A 24,867-nucleotide genomic window follows, 5' to 3' on the forward strand; every position below is an offset into this window, starting at 1 on the left:
TTACTGCTGCAATTCTATATGTGGGGGAAGGGAAGTATATGCTCCTAGTTTTATCTCCATGGTAAAATACAGTATATCAACTATGACACTTCTTTTTTGTTGATGCAAAAGATATAATGTTAAAATTTGCATCCCGGGCTCACTTGTGTACGGTGAAAATGCTGACACAACCTGAAACTACAGGCAGGAGGAGAACACATTTTTTATGTCCTGTACTTCTTCACTGCCCATATATATAATTTGATGTAAACAGGAAGAATGTGTTTATCACCTCCATGAATATTATAAGAAACCTGCAAGGGTGGATTTATTGTGCAGTCAGTTTATGGACTCATCTGCTTCATAAGCAGTTATTTAGCATTGTTCGTTGCCATCCATTGCCCAGGAAAGAGTTGAGAAGAAAAGGACGTTGTGCTATAGAACGTGGCACCTGACTGGTAACACATGCCTATCATAGCCAGTTGGACAATGGACGTTAGTCAGCCATGTCTATGCCACAGCTTGTATGGCAGCAAGCGGCTGCTTATAGAAATACAGTAGGATCCCATTGACTTTAATGGGTTCTTTATTATGGCCATCCCATAATGGCAGACCCTTGGATGCTCAGTCCAACGGCACAAGGGTGGGGAAAACAAGTACAAAGCCCTTTTACCTGGGTGGCAAAACAGCTCATTTTGGTCTTTGCTATGGGACCCCTCTCTTCTATGTACAACACTGTTCCGTACAACTTGGAGCTTGCATGGAGTCTTAATACATCCATGTGCATTGACTAGGGACTTGTTCTTTATGGCAAATCCATGGCAGCAAGTGTGATCTCAGACCATGCTGCACTATCCCAAACTCAAATGTAATCCCCATGGCACCCCAAAGAATTCTTAAAATGACCCTCCACTCTCAGTCGCACCAAGATGGCTGCATGACTTCTCTGACTACATGATGCACACTAAGCACTGCTAGTCTAGGACACTACAGGCTTTGATTGGTCAGTGCTGCTTATGTGAGGATTTTTGGCCAATCAGCATGTAGTGTCATTGACTACCGATACACAATCAATGCACAATGTGCCAAAGAAGCAATGTGACCATCTTGATGTGTCCAGGGCTAGAGGGTTGCTTTAAAGTACTAGAAAGGAAGTTATTCTGTTGGCTTTGGTAGTTCGATCACGCTACTTGTTATCATTTGTGTAGCTTAGACCAAATAGTGTACTCATTAAATATCAACAGATGCCAGGCAACGTCTAGGAGGTGGCAAACTAAGCAATTGCACTGGGCTACCATTTACTAGAGGACGCCTAGAAGAGAAGCCCGGGTGAAAACTATAACAAATCAGTATAATGTAACAGGAAATGGTAGCATTATGTAGGAACTGAATCACAGTATTATATGGGTGCATTAAAAAAATCTGATTGCACTGGTTTAATGCGACTCTGATCCGTTTTTATCACATGTAACCATGGTAACCTTAAAGAAAAAAGTGTGCAGAACCCGGGAGCATGCAAAACCCATTCTGTTTTTTTTAATGTATTTACAGATCAGATGGAAAACGGATGAAAATCACGTTGAAAAGTCTCAGAAACGTGAAACTCGGTGCGATCTTTCAGGAATGAAAATAAAAACGCCCATGTGAACATATCACTGCTGTAGGACTAGTATTAGGTATAATATTTTAGAATTGTGCATGTTCATGCACTTGTCCGTACGGGGCTTAAAGAAGTTTTGTCATTAAAAAAAAAAATCTACACTTACCTATTCCTTCCCTGTCAGTTTCCTTAGCACATCTTCTCTTAGCTGAGCTTTTGCAGTGTTCCGGGTCACCTCACCGCACACTGGGCCCAGGTTGTTATGAAGGCTGCATTCCACAAATTCCTTCCAGCTGGGTCAGTGAAGGTCACATCCTTGTGCTGTAGGTTCACTGCCTAGGAAGGAATTGTAATCTATTTCAGAGTCAGCTCGCATGAGCAATCTCTGAAGAAGATAGGCAATCCTCCTGCTGGCCTGTGAGCTGTGAGCTGTGACGTAACGTACATTGGCTGGCAGGCAGAAGACTGCCAACCAATGTACGTAACCTCACAGGAAGGAGACGAATCAGGCAGCTGAAGGTGAAGTGACCCCTCTGGACTGCAGGAGCCAGGAGAAGATGGGGAGGTAAAGATCTGGTAAGTAGACTGACAGGAGAGGAATAGATAAGTATAAAATTTTTCATTTTTAGTAACAGACCCCTTTAAGTCTCTTGCACTGTATGGACATATGAAATCACTTTGGATGAGTCACATGCAAATAAAGCTCAATATATATATATACATATATAGATAGATAGATAGATAGATAGGTATAGATAGATAGGTATAGATAGGTATAGATATAAATATATATAGATATATATTGATATGTAATATATACATATACACACACACACATATATACACTAAAAAAGAATATAATGGTATGTATCATGATCGTAAGAAGAAATAAACCAATACTACCAGCTTATTAAGAATGTAAGTAAGTTCAAATCTGATGACCACATAAAACACTTTCCAAAACAACAGCGATCATGTTCTTTTATATTACTTTATGCATTCACCACAATAAAAGACATTTTGCACTAAAAATACATCTTGCTCAGAAAACTCGAAGCAATATGTATTTCACAATATGTAATTTTGGTAATGCCCAGCAAGCATTTCTCTAGACTTTGCTATAATTAGGCCACGAGGGGCAGTATTTTTATTATATCTTTTGGAAGTTCGGCAGCGATATGAAGACTATTATTCTTTAATGAAGTCCGGTAGGTAGTGATATCAATCTGTAATAACTATAACCCTTTCTCTAGAATCTCAAAACAATAATATAAAGTCAAAGACTATCGAAAAACAAGCACATTTCCTTAAAAAAACGTATTCCGGTGACCCTGCTAATGATCGCAGTTAACATCTCTTAATACGTAATACGATTATGCATTTTCTCAAGTACTCTCATACCTTTGACCTTGCGATGGTACCCATTTCCTCCATATGTTCATGATGAAAGTCACAATAGACCAACAATACAGGGAAATGATATCTACATTACAATGAGGGTTTCTGGTTGAGTATGTGAGGTTGATGACTTTGTGAAGACATTCATTCGGCAAAGCTATTATTATGATATTGCGCCCGTCTCTCATTTTCTATCTATACCCAACCTCCTCAAGAATCCATCTTATGGCGTATCACTGCTCGGCTACAGAAAGCTAGAATCTTAAAAGGTAGGCTTACTGCCATGAATGTGAAATATATGCAGGTTCAACTTTTCGTCTTCGCTTTATATCCTACATAGGCATCAATAATGTGGAATTCAGGATCGCTAAATGTCTTTGTATAACTTTGCAAGATTTCTTTCAAATCATTTAAAATAAAATCGGAAATAAAACATTTTTGCAAATGGTTTTGCTTAAAAAAAATTATATTTTGTGCATACAGCTAATATACGGACCTATGTGTCTCCATAGTAATATAATTTGCCCGGTCCTCTGGAACGCACTACCAAAGGCTACCCGAGCAATTCTAGGACTCGCAGAACTTCAGGCGTGCTCTAAAAACGCACCTCTTCAGGGAGGCATACCGCATACCCTAAACAAACCTCTCTGTACTCCGCCTGATAACATGCTCCCTGACCTACTGACTGCAATCCCTGCTAGCCATCATAAACTGCTCCTGCAGTCATACCGATTCTGCCATCACATGGCCAAATGTCTGACCATTGTCTATGTGTATAGCATCCCTCACTGTCCACCCCGCCATACCGTGCACATCTCCAGCCCCTTTACCTTCTGTATCACCCCATTACTTGTAGTATGTAAGCTCGTTGGAGCAGGATCCTCACCCCTATTGTTTCCATCAATTGATTACTATGTAACTGTGGTTCTGTAATGTTTGTATTGTCTTTCTGTATTCCCCCTGTCTATGTTGGCACTATACAAATAAGGTTTATTATTATTATTATTATTATTATATAATATGAAACAAATCTGGTGTATTCTGACCCCGCAGTCATATTGTCTTCCATATACCCCTTATTGTGTGCTATCCTGCTGATTGTAAGTTAGCAAGAACTAAGACTGCCTTCACATCTGTGTTGGAATTTCTGGTCGGAGGTTCCATTGCAGAACCGGCACAAAATACCGGAAGAAATAGTGTTGCATGCAGTATTTTGTCTTCTAGTAAAATGCCGGGCAGCTGAGTGGAAACTGAACGGACCCCATTAAAGTCAATGGGATCTGTTCGGCGCTGTTCAGGACCATCATAAGAGGGACCCAGAGGATGCCCCTTTCCTGTTCCCCAAACAGAGCAGGAAAATAAAATCCCCTCCACAAATGTGAAAGCAGCCTAGGATCAAACTACAGAGGGTTTGTTTGTAGTCTGTTACCATAGAGATACATACGTCTGCCAAGGAGCTAAAGATATAAATGTTGTCTTCTAGCTCCCTCTAGGTGGACTTAGAGACACCAGTACACTGAAAGTTTTGGACCCCTTAACCACTACAGCCATAAGACACTTAGTTTATTAAAATGGATTTGAGGAACACTTGAGTAAGGTCTGTGGACTCCCTGGCTATGGGCTGTCGGGCACTTTCTTCATACGCAAGAATCAGTCCACCTCTAAGGTCCCTTTATCACTGGTCGAAGATATTGATGACCTATCATCAGAATCGGTAACGATGTGCCACCTGGGATGAGTGCTGTAGCATCTTCACTTAAAGGAGTTGTCCGAGTATAAAATGTTTTGTTTTTTTTAAATGGCGGGGCATGCTATAAAATAGCAAAAGAATAGGTAGTTACTTTCTCCTCCTCCTGGGAAGCAGCGGTGGATCTGCAGCCAATCATAGGACACAGCATCACCTCATGTTCTCCTGGTATCAGTGCTCAATATCTTGGGCGCCATGATGCCAGGAGTCTGGAAAGGGATGCTGCAGCCTCTAAGTGGCTTGTAGCGGTCGCCTAACTTACGGCCAGCGCCGACAGCGGGAGATTCACCAGAGCTCTTCCACTGCTTCCCGGGGAAAAAGAGAGGTAAGTACTTATTCTTTTGTTATTTTATAGCATGTCTGACCATTCAAAAAAACAAATTATACCCTGACAATCCCTTTAATACTAGGCATAGTGCCGTACATTTGGTATAGCAGCTCAATCCCATTCACTTGAATGTGATTGATGAACGTGACATCCCAGGCCTGAGAAGAGGCTGCAGCGCTCTCCCAAATGTCAGATCCTGACCAATCTTATATTTGTCATATGTAGGAAGAAAAAACAGACTATTATAGTCAATGGGAGCCAACCTATTTTAGGAATGACTGGGCTTTGTCATAAAGAGCCCTTCTTTACTCCAATCTATGTGTAGTCATGTGACTTTGCCTTTGCAAGGACCGATCATTTATTTTCGAGCCTAAATAAAACAGAATCCCTCATTACCCACGGTAAAGATTCCTGCATTAATATGGTTCGAAAATGCGCAGAATCAAGCGTAATGTAATTCACAATTCTCTTTCATGTCACTTTACTGATTCATGTTCAAATATTTGTCTCCAGGGTAAAAATGGTCGGGAGCAGAAACAAGAATAATTTCCAAATACACTTCAAATGCACATAGAAACGGCCTCCAAGAACCCCTTAAAAGTGCATTTCTTTACATTAAGCGAGAGGATGTGGGAATTCATTTTAATCTTTATTGGATGGGGTTTGATGGTAAACGAAACAGTTCTCATCTCTGCTAACTCTGATTTATAGCAGCCACAAGCTCCATTTGTAAAACCAAGCAATAAAACAGAAAAATGGAGCGTTTTCCAAGGCCCGCTCAAAGAATAAATGATTTCCAAGTCCAAGAAGCTATTTAATAAATCCTAATTCCCCCTCCCACCCTGATTACTTTCCCCTGGCCGTATTTTATAGGCTGATTTACACATATACCATTTCTACCCAAGAATAGGAAAGTAAATGATCATAATCAGAAAACAGGGTCAAATACAGTAGTAACGGGAGGGGAATTGGCTGTAATGTTAGGTCCTAAAGATGACTTATCATTAGCATACAAATACCTTTTATTGAGACATCTCTGCTGTCTTATAAAATCACTATGGCTGGGTGAACTCTTCATAAAAAATAATATTGGTTCCTTGTTCAGCATGTTGGCGCTTAGTTCTTGTAGTATTTTACGTTGTTGCGGTGGCGGTGTAAATGGCCAAATTAAAGTGGGTATCAAAATGACTTTATCCATTCATTTGCACTGTAATAGTTCACACTCAAAGTGAAAGTCAATTTCCAAGGCACAATGACCAAGGAGTGTTTCCAACCTTGGAAAGTTGAGCAATGAAGGGCTGATGGTCATGGTTATTATGAGGTGCATTCAAGTTCTAAGGTTTTCTAATTTTTGGGCGGAATAGGAGCAGGTTGAAACATAGGACACATTTTAGAAGACCTGGGATTCTTTGGGGATGAGTGAGACAGATGGCAGCATCGTTCAGAGCACAGAACCCGCGTAATAGTGGCTGAAGGTGGAGGCATTTCTATACTTAAAATGACAACTTTCATGTTCCAAGAACAGCGTGTAATCATCCGTTTTCTTCACTTGCATGGAATAACATCCATCGACATTCATCGTCAGTTGAGTGAGACATGCGATGAAGGTATCATAGACATGAAATTGTGCATTCGTGGGTGGAACAGTTCAAAGAAGGCCAAATGCTATGTGAGGACAAACCAAAGCAGCCTCTTAGGTCAATCTTCATTATCAGCTCCAGTACTCTTCAGAAGTAAGGAAACGCCCCATGTTTCAAGCAGAAAATGACTAGTCAGAAACATCTCTGTGAGGTTCTCCACAAAGGACAGAATAGTGTCTCGAATGTGCATTTGTCGGCTGAACAGTTTAAAGAAGGCCAAATGTTGTGTGAGGACAAACCAAAGGAGCCTTGGCCATGCAGCAGCCGGTCAAACAACATCACTGTTTTTCTTAATTGGGTTTCTTCATGACAACAACTTTGAAGTGGTTCTTCATGATCTGACCTTGTACCTAGAGATTATTGTTTTTTTGCAATGATGAAAGACGCTCTCGGTGGTCGCATGTTTTCCAGCCGTACGGTTCTTGTATCAGTGATTTTCCAGTGAGCAAAACAGACTCCTAAATAACGTCCGCTGTGACCATGCTGTCACTTTGATGCTGTAAAAAATGTGTACGTCAAGAGAGAGATTATGTTGAGAAGTGCCAATACTTTCAGATTTCTAAGGGAAGTAGTTTTTTAGGAAAAAGCTAGGTGACCCTAGAATTTGAATGTACCCCGTAGGACAATCTTCATTATCAGCTACAGTACTCTTCAGAAGTGTGGAAACCCTGCATGTTTCAAGCAGAAAATTACTAGTCAGAAACACCTCTGGGAGGTTCTCCACAAAAGATGGAATCGTATCTCGACTGAGCATTTGTGGGTGGAACAGTTCAAAGAAGGCCGAAGGTTGTGTGAGGACAAACCAAAGTAATCTCGGCCATGTAGCATCCGGTCAAACAACATAATTGCTTTTCTTCATGACAACAACTTTGAAGTGGTTCTTCATGCTCTTGTATCTAGAGATTTTGTTTTTTTCCAATGATGAAAGACGCTCTCAGTGGTCTCATGTTTTCCAGCCATGCTACTCTTGTAGACCCCATAAAAGCGTCCAACATGGCCATGCTGGAATGACTTTGTGAAAAATACGTACGTCAAGGGAGAGACTATGCTGAAAAGTGACAATACTTTCAGGTTTCTGGGGTAAGTAGTTTTTTTAGAAGGAAATTAGAAGACCTTAGAACTTGAATGTACCTCGTAGGAGAATCTTCATTATCAGCTACAGTAATCTTCAGAAATTTGAAAACACCCCATTTTTCAAAATGCAATTAACTAGTCAGAAACATCTTTGGGAGGTTCTCCACTGAGGACAGAATCGCATCTTGACTGAAGAACGTAAAAGTTGATACACCACATGCCAAGAGCATGCAAGTCTTTCAGGCAGGAGAGGATAGATATTTCCAGATTCCAAGTTATACGGAAGACTAAGTTGTTCTTGTTTTTTAGTTCATTAAACACATACACCCCAAAGCATTATGATTGTTGACTATTTCTTCCAAATTTTACATTTTTAAGGGGTGCTTACAAATTTCCAGAGGGCACTGTAGGAGAAAAATCTCTTCATGTTGGGCACGAATATCACTGTTGTCTAACAAGAAGCTGTGTTAGGGTAAATGCACATGAGATGAATTTGCTGTGGGTTTTGAATGTGGATTTGCATATGGAAAATCTGCAGCTGAATACAGTAGCAGTTTAGTAGATGACAGAACTCATTTACATGTACATGTTGCAGTAATTTTCAGCCAGGAATGGACCTACTATACAGATTTTTATTTTCGCACCATGGCAATTTATGTCGTGGATTTCCCCCATTGACTTCAATAAGGAAATTAAAATCTGCAATAAATCTACAATTAAATGTATTGTAGCAGATTTTATTCCTGATTGGTTACTGTAGTATTGCAGCAAAACATGTAGCTAATTATTTCAAACCTATTGACTTTTTTTCTTCTTTTTATGATCTACAGGAAAATCTATAGTGGCAAATCAGCACCAAAATCCGCACAATTTGGCGTGGAATTGATGTGGATTTGGCTGCTGATTTTTGAAGATTTGCTGCAAAAATCAATCTAGTATTCCTTTATCTTTAATGTTACTATGAACAGCATTTACATATTGTTTTGGCCTATAGGAACTACAGCAATGACCATCTGGCACCCGAGATGCCCCAGCTATCCCCCTCCAGTTAATTTGCAATGGCAAGCCATACATGGCAACCATTCAGATCAATGGCCAGCCATGTAATACATGCACCCCCCTTCCTCCTCTGCATCGATCATGCACCTTTAATAGGCTATAGGAGTTGTACTAACGTACTTTCATCCTGATCACTTTTATTTGTGGCAGACAATGTGGCAAAGCAATGGGGGAGGGCTTCTTTTACAGCTAGTTGCCTAACAGTCAAACAGAGGTTCAACGAAGGATGGATAGGAAAAAATCTGATCTGTTGAGTAGAGATGAGTAAACTGAACATACAGAACCTGAATTTGGGTTAAACTTCAGTTGAACCTCAGGGGGTTTGTTTCTGCTTAACCAAAAATTAAAAAAAAACCTAAATCTTGTAATGACCACTGTCTAAGAGGAGCAGGGTGAGAGCGGTTCAAATTTGACCAAGGACAATATCGGTATGGAGTTGGGAAAGGGACTTCTTATTTGTTTAGCACCAACTTATTCCAAATGGGCCTTCATTTTGCTGACCTCGGAAGGACAGAATCTGAACCCTGCGGCAACTGAACCTGCAACCTTCAAGTCGTGAGCAAGCACTTAGGACTGCATACTGCTGCCTTAACACTCTGTGCTAAGAGACCCAAAAGTTTTCCAATTCCATGTAGATGCTGTCCTTGGTCAGATTTGAATCTCGAACCCCAGCAATGCATCAGTGTTAACCACTGAGCTACATCCATTGAAGCACCACCAGTACCAGCACCGCCACACTCTTAGACAGTGTTCAATACTCGTTTTAGGGGTTTTCTGGACTTCCAGTTCAGTTTCAATTAATTTAAAGCGGTTTTTGATTAAATTCCGTGAAAGGAAGTTTTGAAAAGTTCGCTCATCTCTATTCTTGAGAAAGATATGGAAGAATATTTATCTATTTCTCACTGTTTTATTACAATATGAGACAAAATCATTATCCATTGTTTTCTTCGAAATGACACAAAGCCGAGTACAGCACTCAAGCGCGCTCATTGGATATTCTCGAAAGGTTTCTCATAAATTATAGAAATTGTGATGTTTCAATAAAATGGGTTTCTAAATAAATAATATTGCAGATGGTAACAATTTAAGAAAAAAATGGTTTTCTGTGTAAATGTATGTTCCAGCTCTGGATACACTAGTAATATTATTAGGCATGGACGGTTGCAATGCTTGCTGTACTGCAGACGTCTCTTTTATATTCTCATCTTCTACTCGGCCTTTGAATTCAATTAAAGCAATGGGGAAAAAAAATAATAAACAGGCATTCTCTAAATGGAAACTTGTGATGCAAAGAGGCTAGGGAGAATCATGCAAATTCATAACATGCGATCTGTCCTGCAAAGCTTGATTTGCCAAACATGCCCCATCAGACATTAGGTCCATTCTCTCTTTCAATCACCAATCAGCAGAGAACACTCATACATATGCATCAAAGACAATTACACTCTCAGACTGAGGACACTGCAGCTCGGGAAAATCAGCTAGAAGAATAAACATTCTATTCTTTAGTTTATTTTTTTCTGTTTCTTCTTTCTCTCCAGTACATTTTGGGTCCTTCAATTGTCTTAGAATCCTAAGATATTCTTGGTTCACCCATTAGGATCTTATAATAAAGATAAGGATTGGTAGACAATTTATGTAATTGAATAACGTTATAAGTAGCGAGGGGTCAACCTATTTTATTTTTATTTATGATGCATTAACTGAGAATGGCAAAAAAACCAAACCCCATATTACAATTTTTGACCTTGACTCTTTATTCTTTCTGAAGTAAAAAAAATATTTAACCCTTTCCAATCCAATTTGTATCCTGGTTTTCCTAGGGGGCTTACTCTTTTTCTGCCGTTATACAGCAGCGCTATCTGCTGGCTAAAGCCAGTACTGCATGAGGTGACACGTTGGATAGGCTCCAACAGCAGAGAGGCTGGCAATATACAGTAAGAGAACCCCGACGGACGTCTTCCAACATCGGAGCTGTGCAACTTTAAATCATGATGCCTTCAGAGGTCAGACAGTGGATTGGAAAGGGTTAAAGACCTGATTTGGATTAGAAAACCCATTTTCAAAAACCATATAAGGGATTTTAAGTTAATAGAACGGGTAGCTTTGGAGGACCCAGAGTGTCCAAGTCTCAGTAGAAGCTATGTAGTGCTCCATTTTTCCTGTGATAGTGCTGCAGTAGGACACGTGATTGGGGGGCTATGCTGACAAAAAGTTATTGGGATTGAAACCTAAATACTCTCGCAGCTTTTCTCACTTAGTTTCTGGTCCTGGCTTGTCAGCAACATTGTCATACCCATTATGTTATTTTTTGTTACTTCCCTTGTGATTAGCCCCTCCCTAGGACTTCCTATAGAAGCCTGGCCCTTCCACTTCCTCCTTGTGTGATTATTATGTTCACACATTAGTCCAGCTAAATGTCCTCTTCAACCATTGCTACAATTACCTTTGGACTGAACCCTTCATCCGTCTAACCACAACTGATTTATGTGCTTGTTTGTCCCAGACTCTGCATAAGTCTGGCTAAGGCTGATCTATTGCTCTTGTGTACAGAATTCTGCATGTCTGATCATGGCTGATATCTTCCTCCTGCGCATACATGTGACCACAGATGAGCTTTTGCTCCTCTTTACTGAGTTCTGCATATATCTGAGCACGTATGCCACAGTTTACCGAACCCTGCATTCGTCTGATCACGATTGATTGCTTGCTCCCGTTTACCAAACTATGCATGTCTGATCACAAGGTACTTCTTCTAACTACATTAACTACCATAATTTCTCTGTCTTTATCAGGTATTGATCTCCAACTCTGCTACCAAACCATCACATGACCAAGTGGACAACCCCTTTTAACTTTTAGAGAAATTACTTGGCTTGTTCCGCTGATTTAAAGAATATATCTACTCAAAACTGGACAATTAGTGAATCTCAGTGCCATTCACAGTGCCTATATACCCCCATAGATGTCAACGAAGACAAAAAGAAAATAGGTTATAAAAGTTCACTCATCACTAGTCATGTAAATGAGGCTTAATATTAATTAATTAATTCATCTTTATTGCTTTAATACTTAATATTTGGACCTTGGGTCATTATTATAGTTACCCCCATACATATACATCTGTATAGGACAAATCCTGCATATATGAATATGTAGCCGATTTTATTACTAAGTGAATAAAGGTACATTTACAAGAGATGATTATCACCCAATAATTGCTGGAAACAGCAAATTTGGGTAAAATTTGTCCTGTGTACAAGCAGCCGCCAACAGGACACTAAGCGACAAATCCCTAAATTGTCAATGTCACCTGATTTTTAGCTCGCCTAAAAACCCACCGGCTGTCAATCGGTGTGAACAAGAGTCGCTCAATCTTTGAGCAACTGCCTTTTTACAGTGAATGGAGGCGGGTGGCCGGAAGAGATCTCCATTCACAGAATGACTAATGCTCCTATGTAAAGGCACAGGAGGGATAGTCGTTGGGACACTCCAATGTGTAAAGATACCTTTAGCGAGAGTAGAATTTGTATGATTTAATTGGATCCTGTTCAGTAGAACACCAAATGTATGATTATTAGTCTTTGAGCAAAATGGAATCAAATGTTCCAATACTTTAAAACATCGAATTAAGTTCCCTAAAATCATCTCATCCTAAAGTTTATATGAAAGAGTTACACATTATATGGACTTGACAAGTAAACAGGATTGTCTCGCTTTGTGTATAGAGTCTATCACACACCAGCACTTTTGCACATTTTAAATGAAAAAATCTACCAGATGGTGCTGGAAAGATGTATTAAAAATACAGACGAGTGATCTTTAAAAATCCCATTCCCCATTGATTCTCCAGAATGTGATTCATTGTGAATCTGAATTCTACTGTCTCTAACCGCAGGGGGCGGTGCATGACCTTGAGCTGCACAGAGCTCTGTTGTGTTGTACATACAGTACAATAGACTTGTTTTTCATACTGTCAATAGAAGAAATAACCAAACTTTATTATAATGGAAAGAGAAGGTTGTATAAAGTATCATAAATCTAGTAAAACATCATTCTTTGTAGAGTGATATATCTTTACACATGTAGGTTCTTTAAAGGGGTATTCGCTAGAGATGAGCGAGTATACTCGCTAAGGCACATTACTCGAGCGAGTAGTGCCTTGGCCGAGTATCTCCCCGCTCGTCTGTAATGATTCGGGGGCCGGCGCGGGTGACAGGTGAGTTGCGGCGGGGAGCGGGGGGAAGAGAGGGAGAGAGAGATCTCCTCTCCGTTCCTCCCCACTCTCCCCTGCCGCTCCCCGCCCCCCGCCGGCCCCCGAATCTTTAGAGACGAGCGGGGAGATACTCGGCTAAGGCACTACTCGCTCGAGTAATGTGCCTTAGCGAGTATACTCGCTCATCTCTATTATTCGCATCTCAGCAAAGGAATAACTTGCTGATCGGTGGGGATCGGATAGCTGGGACCCCCAATGATCTAAAAATATCGCCCCTAATGGCAGACCAAATTTTGACACCGGTGAACGAGCATGTATGTGACTACTTCATTCACTTCAATGGGAACTGGCAGAAATAACCAAGGTCAAACACCACCGAAGATTGTGGAGTGCTTGAACTTGGCTATCTATGGCAGTTCCCATTGAAGTGAATGGAGTGGTAGCACACGTGCATGGCCACTGCTGTGAACATTTCAGGATGTATCAGAGGCAATATCTGTGGGCCGTGGGGGCCCAACCCCCACCTATCAGCAACTCATCCCCTATCTAGTGGATAGAGAATAATTTGCTGAGATGGGAAGACCACTTTAATTCCTCCTATAGACATCCCTATAATGGCCCTTTACAAGTTGTTCAGAGTTTTAATACAGTGCACATGGACATTGATGGGTCCGTAGTGTAATTATATATATCTCCAGTTAAATATAGAGCAAAAATTGTGCCTTGTTCAATCGGAAGTCAAATAGTGGAGGCATCCTCCTTCTAGGGACGAACCCCTCTGCATTGTGATGCTCTACTGATGCACATTAGTATCAAACTGTAGAGACTTTGTGTGCTGCCTCAAGACTCCATGCACATAGCCATACTGTGTATATGACACCTAATAAAAGTGTATAGGGAATGTGTCACCAGATTATAGCCTTTTTTGATCAAGATCAAGACATGGTTTGTTTGTAAGAGTGTACGACTTCCTCCCACTTTATCACCTACTTGACCAAAACTTGAGCTGGAACTAGAAAGTATTCTGACTTGTGATATATTCACTTTCACACTTATAGTGTTTACATAAAGAGCAAAAGTAAAGGAGACAATACCAACATATTACACAATACCTAGTGTAAAACACATCCTAATTATATTGTAGCACGGTTGCAAATTAAGTTTTTTTGTCAAATTTTGAATTTTGATTTTTTTGTATCCTTCTCATAACTTTTTGGACCACCATCCAATATGCCGTAGCCATATTTGTATCATGCAATCAAATATCACAGTTAACAAAGCCTAGGCAGTCCAGGTATTTGATGCGATTTATCTGAAACACACTTGATACAACAAATGAAGCCCTTCATTAGTTGCACCAGGTGTGTTTGAGAGAACAACTGATTTGCAAATGTGTGCTCTTATGAGCAATTCTATCCAGGGAGTTGAATAATTCTGAGACTGCAGTAGTCCTTAAAAGTGGAATTTTATGTTGAATTTGGAGAAATCACTTGTTATATTAGTTATGTTGAGCTATTTAAATTGTTCTTGTTTGATTGTTTTCTTTTTGCAAACAGATAAAAGTTTTGTAAATTTGGCACATCAACCTAATTTGCAATGGGAGTTAAATAATTGTGATTGCAACTGTATATGTAGGCTGCACAAAAAGGGAGTGTAATCATGTTAGGGGGGTTTAACTCTCCTGATATAGACTGGAAAAGTGGTTTTACCAGTACAACCAAGGAAGAAGATTTCCTCAGCCTATTACAGGATAATTACCTGGGACAGTCGGTAAAGGATCCAACTCGAAATGGTACCATTAGATCTAATAATGGCTAAAACTGGCTATACATGTTGCTTGTTTGATGATAGTTGTCTTGCCCGACATGCCCATGCACACGCACTGTCAGTCGGGCCAAGCATGGAAGTCTTTTGATTGTAGGAAGAGGAGACAGCTGCTGCCAGACACCTATGGCAGCAGCTAATCTCCTAAGAACGGAAAGATCATGCATTTGACATCCTACTGCCCATTCCTTATTTCCCTAACATCTGCCATTGGAGAAGAGTCGGAAGGCCCCTTATGCAGTAGATGATCTGTTAGACCCCACATAATTACATAATTGGCAGGTTCAGGTGATGTACGTCTAATGTGTATGCCAACATTTATGTTGCAAACGATATCTCAAACGTGGTGATAAAAGAAAACTGGGGAAATAGTGACCATAATGTTATCACTTTTGATATCAGATGCAAAAGAGGGGCATATAAGAAAATAAAAACATTTAATTCCAAAAAGGTCAATTCATATAACTTAAAGGGGTGTTCCCATTTCAGGCAAGCTTGGTTGAGATTGGAACATGAGGAGGCTGGGTTGATGGAAACAGTTGAGCTTGCCTGAGCTACAGTGTTTCCATAACTCTTATAGAGGTCAATGGGATACAGCTATTGTTTCTGAATCTACTGAGTTATGAAAACGACATATCTCGCTGTCCTATGCTGTTTGCATAAGTCTTATTGACTTCTATGGGAGTTACTGAAATAGAGTAGCTCAGCATCCAAGGCTATTTCTGTCCTCACAACCACTGCATTCAGGGTGGCTAGGGGCAGTTGGGGCTCTAACTCAAGATACCTATGTAGAGGTCCCAGAGGTGGTATAAGGTACCCTGTGGATATGCCATAAACCTGAGATGGAAATACCCCTTTAAGGATATCACTCCAGTCTATAAACTGGGACTCTGAAATAAGGATTCTTTGGAAAACTGGAATTGTATAAAGGGGTCACAAATAGATATACTATTAAGTTTATTCTTGTAGGGATCAAGTCCAAAAAAATTAAAATTTAAGCCTATGCAACTTACAATAAAGGTAAAATGAGAAAGGAATGCCATAACAACCATTTTCAGAACTATTAGATACATTATAGCTCATAAAAACAGATTCTGTACCTTCAGAATTAATGTTTCCAATTAAAAATGCAAGAAGACAATCAGACTAGCTAAGCTAAAAAAAATGAAACAAATTGCGGAGGAGGGTAAAACGAATGTCTGAAAAGTCTTTAAATATATTAACAGAAGAAAAAAATCCCTTGTACTGAAAATACTTTTGATGTTGTCCCTCACATACAGTTATTGCTCAAATTAGAGTACATTGGTTTAGAAATTTTAAGACTGTACAATTTGTGATTGGACCGAAAATTGGCTAAAATGTCAAAAATAAAGGGATTTTCTAGGATTCTAATATTGATGACCTATTATTATGATAGGTCAGCAATATCGGATAAGTGGGGGTGCATATTTTTACATTCCACAACACTTCTGCTCGACCCAACCCAAACAACCAATCACTGTGAATCAGCCAACCCAAACAACCAATCACTGTGAATCAGCCAACCTAAACAACCAATCAGGTTGCGAATCGAGCAGAAGTGTTGTGGAATATAAATATATGCAGTGGGGGTATACCACTTAGGACCACTGCCAATTAGCTGATTTTAAGAAGCCATGGTGCTCAGTTAAGTACCATAGCCACTAATCAGGCCTGTAATGTCACAATCATCGGTCGCATGGCCTAAGAGCAGCTCAGTCTGATTCAAGTGAATGACACTGAGATGCAATACCAGGCACAGCCACTATGAAATTTATGGCGCTGTGTCTGGTATGCAGTGAAGTGAGAGCAGCACTCACCAGAGCACTTCAGACACTTCAATCAATCCATCAGTGTCTGTCCTGAGTGTAGGACCCCCACGAATCTTATATTGATGACATATCCTGAGGATAGCTCATCAACATTTTAGTGCTGGAAACCCCCTTTAAGGAGTGGTAATTAAATCATATTCAAATTGGACTAATGTTATTAGTGGAATGCACGACGGGTCTGCTCTGGGACCATTAATGTTTATTAATGATGCAAACGTTAAACTTCATAGTACTTTTTCTGTATGGCACAACGCTCTATAGTGTTGTAGATACCATCCAGAGTGCCCTAGATAAACTGGCCAATTGGATAGTAAAATGGCAAATAAGGTTCAATGTTGATAAATGTAAGGTAATATTATAAATTATAGAGTGCAATGCCAGTTGGCTGCATCAAAAGCCATTGTCTTATATTGGGAAAGGCATAGCTTTTAGAGAAGAAAGTAATGCTTAATTCTTATTAAAGGATTTTCCAAAAATTGGGGAGATGGCAGGAAATGGCTAAAACCCAATGATGGTTTTATGTTTTTTTTCAACTCACTAACTATGTAGGAAAGTTAGGCATAAGTCAACGTCTATGAAGTTCTTCTTGGAAATGTAACAGATTGTTCAATTCCAGAAAGGGTAGAAAGAGTAGAATTTTGACTTACTGTAGGCAGCTGAGAAGAAAGGAGATGTCCATCTTGGCTTAGCATGCTGGAAACCATGATTGCAGGTAGATCCATGTTCTGATAGGAGTAAGCTGGTATCAAGCTGTTTGGAGGGAGGCTGTGACACAGTGAATGATATCCAGGTTCATGGTCAACCAAGTGCATGAGAGAATGATCCGGTAAATTTGGTGGAGTGATGGGAGGGATCTCATAGTCTTCATTGCTTTCATTTTGACCATTGTAATTCTGAAATTGAATAAACCATTCTTCTGTTAATATTGCGCAATAGTAGAAAAAACACTTCAGACAATGTTTGTTAAACCAACCAATTCCATTAATCAATCAAATTGATAAATCATTAATATCTGATCAGTGGAGTCCATTCCCTGGAACATCCACTGATTCTTGAATTGAAGTGAATGAGGCTGGGTTGCAATTCTTATACAGGTTGGGAGGAGTACTGTACAGGGATGAGGTATAAAGGGAGCAATACACTTTATCGACACCTTTATTCTTGGAGAGCGCGAGTCTTCCAGTTGAATCCCCCACTGGTCGGACACTGATAGTATATCTAATCAATATAATACATCATCATACTGGGGAAATAGCCATTTGAGAACCATTTATTGTATTCATCCATTTTAATTGATAAAGCCCTGACATATTATACAGTACATGGTTGGACAGTCACCAGTGGCATCACCATCTAATTTATCATGCTTGAGTAGGCCAATTATCCTAAGCATGCTTTTGAAATGTTGGAGGAACCAAAGCACTTTGAAGAAGAAGCTCATATGAACATGATACAGACATGAAAGCTTCATAAATATGATAATCTGGTCAGCATTAATTGGAACTGATGTTGCGTGGTGGTGGAGCATCCAAAACTAGAGATGAGAAAAGTTCTCTTTGTGCCCAAAACCCCAAAGTTGACCATCCAATAGTCGAATTGACATGGAATGGAAATTAATGCTAATGGAAAGAAGTGTATGTTCAAGAACCTGTGTGTAATCTAAAGCCCAGGTCCCCTATATACCCATATATATGTATGTAGTCAAGGAGTGAACAAATGAGAAAATAACATATAATGCTGCAAAGAATTGTGGGACTATTCTGCACATTCATCGTCCATAATAGAAATGCAAATCAGGCGTTATCAGCTCCATGTTGGTGCTGTCAGAGTAACTCAACACTACTATAGAATGGGGATCTTAATAATGTGTCTATTGTGACAGCTGCACATTCATTCTCTGAGATAATTACCTCCACGAAAAAAAAAAAAAACTGGGACCCGTCTTCTTTCTTTGCAATATTAGGTGTAAGAAAGAGTCCATGTTGGGAGAAATTAGATTTTAAGTTGAATGTGTAAAAAGTGAAAGGGATGTCTGGACATGGTTCTACCACAGTGTATGAAATCAGTCATTGCGACAACGGCCTCCACTGTTCTTCCAGTTCTCTTACCCAGCCAATGTCCCATTGAACATTGGTTCTCTATGTATGAAATATTATTTACACCCTTTTGAATGTCCAATTTCATTTACTGCTCTAGTCCTAATCTTTGGCCAAGGGAAGTGTTGGCACCCACATACCAGAGGCACGTGCCCTGCCAACAGCTTCCACTTGAAACCTAAATGTGTTGTCCAGGATTAGAAAATACGAGTCTGCTTTGTATTCCTGAAACAGTGCCACCCTTGCTTATAGTTTATATCTGGTATTGCGTGAATAGGGAGGAGTTGTAATTCCAGACACAGGTCATAGACAAGAGTAGCGCTCTTTCTTGAAAACCATGCTTTTTTCAGTAGCAATAATTCCATCCAAGCTTTTCTCGTGGTCTGATATTACTCTACCATATTCAGGCATCTCTACTTTTTGACTATAGCCAGAGTCATATGCATTAAACTGTATATATTGTGTCATGGCTCACCACCTGTGACCAGGGTGACATCACGGGGTCAGCCTCGGCCCATGTGATCTTCACACTGGAGCATGCTCAGTTCATTTCCACCCTGGACACTGATGGATACACTTCTCTGTTGGTATGCGGATCAATTGGTCGGCTGGGTAGTGTGTACTCCTTTATTCCCACTCGTCCTTACAGAGGAAATAGTTGTACTCTCTGTTTGATTTTGTTTTCTTGTCAAGTCAGTCAGCAATTCAATCGTCTAATCCTGTGTCTTAGTTCAGATAAGTCTATTTAGTTATTTATTTTATCTGGGGTATTGTTACATCTTATCTCCCGAATATCTGTGGTTAATGTATTTGTGTAACATCTAGGTTTATATATACTTGTGTAACATCTATTTGTAGCTACATTCCTTGTTTCTAACTAGGGAAAGTCATGGTTACCCCAGTTTCCTGATGTGGGATCGCCCTCATCAGGGTGAGTGCTCCGCTTTAAGTAGTCTCCTTACGCTAGTAGGTTAGGGTCAGATTCCCCATTTCCCCACTTTTTGGTTTCCTTATATGTTATTTTGTGTTATCCACTTTTGTACTTTGTGTGTATATTCGTCATTTAGGGACATAACATTAACGTTCGATCAGGACATGGAGGTTTGTGTCTGGCTCAGACGTAACACGTTGATTTTATGTGACAGTAAATTTTTGGTAATACTCACCCATAATCTCATTAATCTCTGCTACCAATACTAATAAACACAAAGGGACTCATGTATCAATTTTCTTGTGATCAATAGATGGCACAAATATGTAAGAAACCTATTAAATCTGACAGTTTTTAATATTACAACTTATTTACCTGGTAAGACCTATCCTACATGCTTCCTTCCACTTTCAGTGTTACACTTGATTTTGGGATCCATCTCAATGATAGCTATAGTACATGACCCATGTAGTGACTCTTAGGTTAACCACACATAGTGTGACTTGCAATGCCATAACTACTGTAAAATAGGCCCATGCAGCATCTATACGGGGACCCTGATTAGCCATAAGGCCTTAGTCAGACGGGCGTTTTTTTGCGCGATTTGCGGATCGCATGACGGATGCGCATCCGCAAATCGCGTGACCGGTGCGCGCAAGTCGCCTGCAAATCGCCCGAAAATCTGCTCCTAGCCGCGTTTCATTAGAAACGGGCCGGAGCTGTCCAGCGCATTGCATTCAATGGAGACGGCAATACAGCCGTCTCCATTGAAAGCAATGCGCTGCGGGCGAGCCCGGGATGAATTGTCGGTAAGGGCTTAAATATATAAGCCCTTCCCTGCAATTCATCCTAAAATGTGTAAAAATAAAAAAAATTTGTATACTCACCTTCTGCCGGCAGCCGGAGCTCCGCGCGGCCGTCCTGCAGTGGGTGTGAAGGGGGTGTGAGTCAGACCTGCCCCCTGATTGGCTCAGCGCTGAGCCAATCAGAGGCATGCCTCACTCACACCCATTCATGAATTCATGAATGGATGTGAGTCAGACCTGCCCCTGATTGGCTCAGCGCTGAGAGGCAGCAGTCACTCACCCATTCATGAATTCATGAATGGGTGTGTGAGTGTTTTCAGCCTCTGATTGGTCAGGGCTGTGACCAATCAGAGGCAGATCATTCAGCTGGCGGGGATTTTAAAGCCCCGCCGGCTGAATAGTGCCAAGAAGCAGTTCAGGAGAACTGACAGCGGCCGCGGCTGGACTCCGGCTGCAGCGGAAAGGTGAGTATACATTTTTTTTTTATTTTAACACATTTTAGGATGAATTGCAGGGAAGGGCTTATATATTTAACCCCTTCCCGACAATTCACCCCGCGCACGCCGGCAGCCCATTGCTTTCAATGGAGCGGCTGTATTGCCGCTCCATTGAATTCAATGGGCAAACATCGTTCTTCTCTGCCACAGCTGTTACAGCTGTGGCAGAGAAGAATGATTTGTCTTCTATATGTTCTCAATGGGGTCGGCGCTGCTGCCGCCGGCCCCATTGAGCGCATATACAGAAGAGAACAGGAATCGCAGATCGCAGATAGGTGCGATCTGCGATTTTCTGTTCTATAATTTATCGAACGAGCACATAAAAAGCGCTCATGTGTCCGATACCATTGCAGAGCAATGGTTTTAAAAAATCGCCGGACGCATGCGCATGCGCAAATCGCGGCTAAAAACGCCCGTCTGACTAAGGCCTAAAGATGTAGTAGAGCTAAATTTGTGATTGAAAGGGTATGCTCAATCTTCAACATCATGCTACTGTCTAGATATTTTTAGAATTTACATAAAAAATTAGCAACTTTGTAAACATAATGCATAACTTAATCCAGAGTTCTAGCCTACATTGTGGTCCACAGCTGCATTCAAAATTCTGCAAACCTCAGAGCTGAAATCTTCCAGTATTGTTTGGTTCCTTTATGATGTGCACTGTGAGAAGTGTCATCTTTACATCAGTCACTGTATAGTAGTTATATGATGTAATAAACACACAGAGGAGGAAATTTATCAAGGCAGGCATTTTCTACACTTGTCTTAGAGGAGTTGTACCGCAGAATAGGGAAAAGCTTGCTGATTGGTTGGGTCTTACCACTGTGAACCCCACCGATTTGCAACAAGATGGCAACTCCTTCTATATTTTTGATTTTTTTTTTACACCGGAGGTGGGTGTATCACTGCTAGGGGGCACAAGGTAAAAAAGGTTGCTTCCATTACTTGTCCAGACACCCTCAAGGCTTCTCCAAACTGGCATGTCATTGTGTAACTGAACCAGATACTTACAACTCCATACTCGGTGGTAATGCCGTTTCTTTCCATATATAGCCATATATATGTAACTTTAAACTCAGGTTGAACTCCATTGTGACATTGTTCTACCTTTAGTTAAACAGATGGACGAGCGATTTATAGTCCACAGGACAGGAACATGCAAATGTAAGTGACTTGTGAACCGCAGTCACACACCTGTTCACTACATAAAAATGATGGAAAAACCTCTTTACATTTACAAGACACTCAAATAAAAGTAAAATCAGAACGTACAATAACCAATCAGCGTAATTACACTGAGAAGAGCTTAGTAATCGGGTTACACAACCAACTGGGTATTCAGACACTGCCGTGCAATCATCAACTCAATGGCATACAGTACATCCTTGTCAAGGCCGTAAATAGGAGGCACGGTTGGATAGGCAGGTGCATCTATACTATATTGAACTAACACTATATTAACTATTGGACACGCAGTGCTACCTCTTTTAGAAAAAAATGGGCTTGGATTGTGGAACAAGTTAGATGGTAAACTATATATTGAAAGCCTGATGTTTTAAGATGTTCTTCACTTCTTTGCAAAAATCTGATTCATAGTGCAAGATGAGATGTGGCGTGGCATGATAGAACTGCTGCCAAGACTCTTTTGCCCAGTTACAGGCATCTTTTTAAACATGGTGGACCTCAGCAATTTGTTGGGGTCAGATTCTCCAGGCTGTTGGTGCTGAAGCAAGAGCAGAAAAATGTGAGGGAGGCTTGGCATTAACCCTTTCCCATCCACTGTCTGACGTCTGAAGACATTATGATTTAAAGGGGTTGTCCCGCGAAAGCAAGTGGGTCTATACACTTCTGTATGGCCATATTAATGCACTTTGTAATGTACATTGTGCATTAATTATGAGCCATACAGAAGTTATAAGAAGTTATTCACTTACCTGTTCCGTTGCTAGCGTCCTCGTCTCCATGGTGCCGTCTAATTTTCAGCGTCTAATCTCCAGATTAGACGCGCTTGCGCAGTCCGGTCTTCTTCTTTTCTCAATGGGGCCGCTCGTGCCGGAGAGCGGCTCCTTGTAGCTCCGCCCCGTCACGTGCCGATTCCAGCCAATCAGGAGGCTGGAATCGGCAATGGACCGCACAGAAGCCCTGCGGTCCACCGAGGGAGAAGATCCCGGCGGCCATCTTCAGCAGGTAAGTAAGAAGTCACCGGAGTGCGGGGATTCAGGTAAGCACTGTGCGGTTTTCTTGTTTAACCCCTGCATCGGGTTTGTCTCGCGCCGAACGGGGGAATTATTGAAAAAAAAAAAAACCGTTTCGGCGCGGGACAACCCCTTTAAGGCTGTGCAGCTCTGATGTTGGAAGACGTCCGTCGGGGTTCTCTTACTGTATATTGCCAGCCTCTCTGCTGTCAGAGCCTATATCCAATGTGTCACCTCATGCACTGCTGGCTTTAGCCAGCAGATAGTGTTGTTGTATAATGGTAGAAAAAGAGTAAGCCCCCTATGAAAACCAGGATACAAATTAGATTGGAAAGGGTTAATCATTATTAATCAGATTATTCAAAATATTCAAAAAATGTGTATGGGGAACCTCTTTAGGCTGCATTCCCACAAACGTGTATCGGCTCGGTTTTCACGCCGAGCCGATATACGTTGTCCTCGTGTGCAGGGGGAGAGGATGGAAGAGCCAGGAGCAGGAACTGAGCTCCCGCTCCCTCTCTGCCTCCTCTCCACCCCTCTGCACTATTTGCAATGAAAGGAGGCAGGGCGGGGCCAAGTGCCGATAATTAGCCCCGCCCCCATCCCGCCTCTCCCCATTGCAAATAGTGCAGAGGGGCAGAGAGGAGGCAGAGAGGGGGCGGGAGCTCAGAGCACTGCTCCTGGCTCTTCCATCCTCCCCCCCTGCACACGAGGATGACGTATATCAGCTCGGTGTGAAAACCGAGCCGATATACATTCGTGGGAATGCAGCCTAAGGATATATGCACACGGGTAATTTAAAAGTTGTGGTCAAGATTCTTGGGCGCAACTCGGATAGGACAGCTCTCAGACATACTGTCCATATGCTTTCTGGTGTGCTGAACACCACACATGGACATGTACTATTCTCATCCAAAAGTCAGCAAGAATAGGACATGCTGCGATTTGTATTTTACTCGGTCTAAAGTAAAGAGTAAAAAACGCCTGTGTGCATACACCCATTCAAATGAACGGGTGCCATTGCCATCCGATTTTCAGACTGATTTTTTGGGGTCCAGAAATCGGATAGAAAAAAAGCCCATGTGCATGTAATATTAATTACTCCTTTTTTTTAAGGAGACCGAATATTCAAATGTATAGTGAGGATAGTGTGCAAGACAATAAAATATAACCAAAAGGCTCTAGTAGCAGAAGGTCTTGATCAACAAAAAAAGTTGCCCAACTTTAATTTGCCCAATGTTTTTGAACCCCATAGACAGTAATGACCCTTGTCTATTTCTCAGGAGACAATGACGCCATCGATTTACTTAATGCTATTGTTAATTAATTATGCAAACGGCAGATGTTACAATGTATCAGCAGCAGCACCTATTTGAAGGCAGTTTTAGGTAGTTTCCTACAAGTCAATATTTGACCTTATAACATGTCTGCGGATATAAGCCAAGGCCAAAGTCTTCTTTAGAAGGAAAAGATAACCTTGTGCAGACAGCTTTTGTTGCCCCTCGTTAGTATACAGGCATTGTTACATCTCTCATTTGCATACTAAATTTCCCATTGGAGCACTACATGGGCTTTTAAGTCTCCTCACACCCACTATGTAGAGAACCTGTACCCCTCCAGACCCATG

At 40.9% G+C, this 24,867-nt stretch overlaps 1 protein-coding gene across 2 annotated transcripts in view; it reads right to left on the reverse strand.

Annotated features, from left to right (window-relative positions):
- TOX2 (TOX high mobility group box family member 2) overlaps positions 1 to 24,867 on the reverse strand; it is a 147,403-nt gene that overhangs the window by 39,477 nt on the left and 83,059 nt on the right. For both annotated transcript variants that reach the window (XM_066586577.1, XM_066586578.1), the window contains exon 3: positions 17,363 to 17,608. In XM_066586577.1, the coding sequence (XP_066442674.1) occupies positions 17,363 to 17,608 (246 nt within the window). The remainder of the gene's footprint in view (positions 1 to 17,362; positions 17,609 to 24,867) is intronic.

The sequence above is a fragment of the Eleutherodactylus coqui genome, chromosome 13 (assembly GCF_035609145.1).
Source record: "Eleutherodactylus coqui strain aEleCoq1 chromosome 13, aEleCoq1.hap1, whole genome shotgun sequence".
Lineage (NCBI taxonomy): Eukaryota > Metazoa > Chordata > Amphibia > Anura > Eleutherodactylidae > Eleutherodactylus > Eleutherodactylus coqui.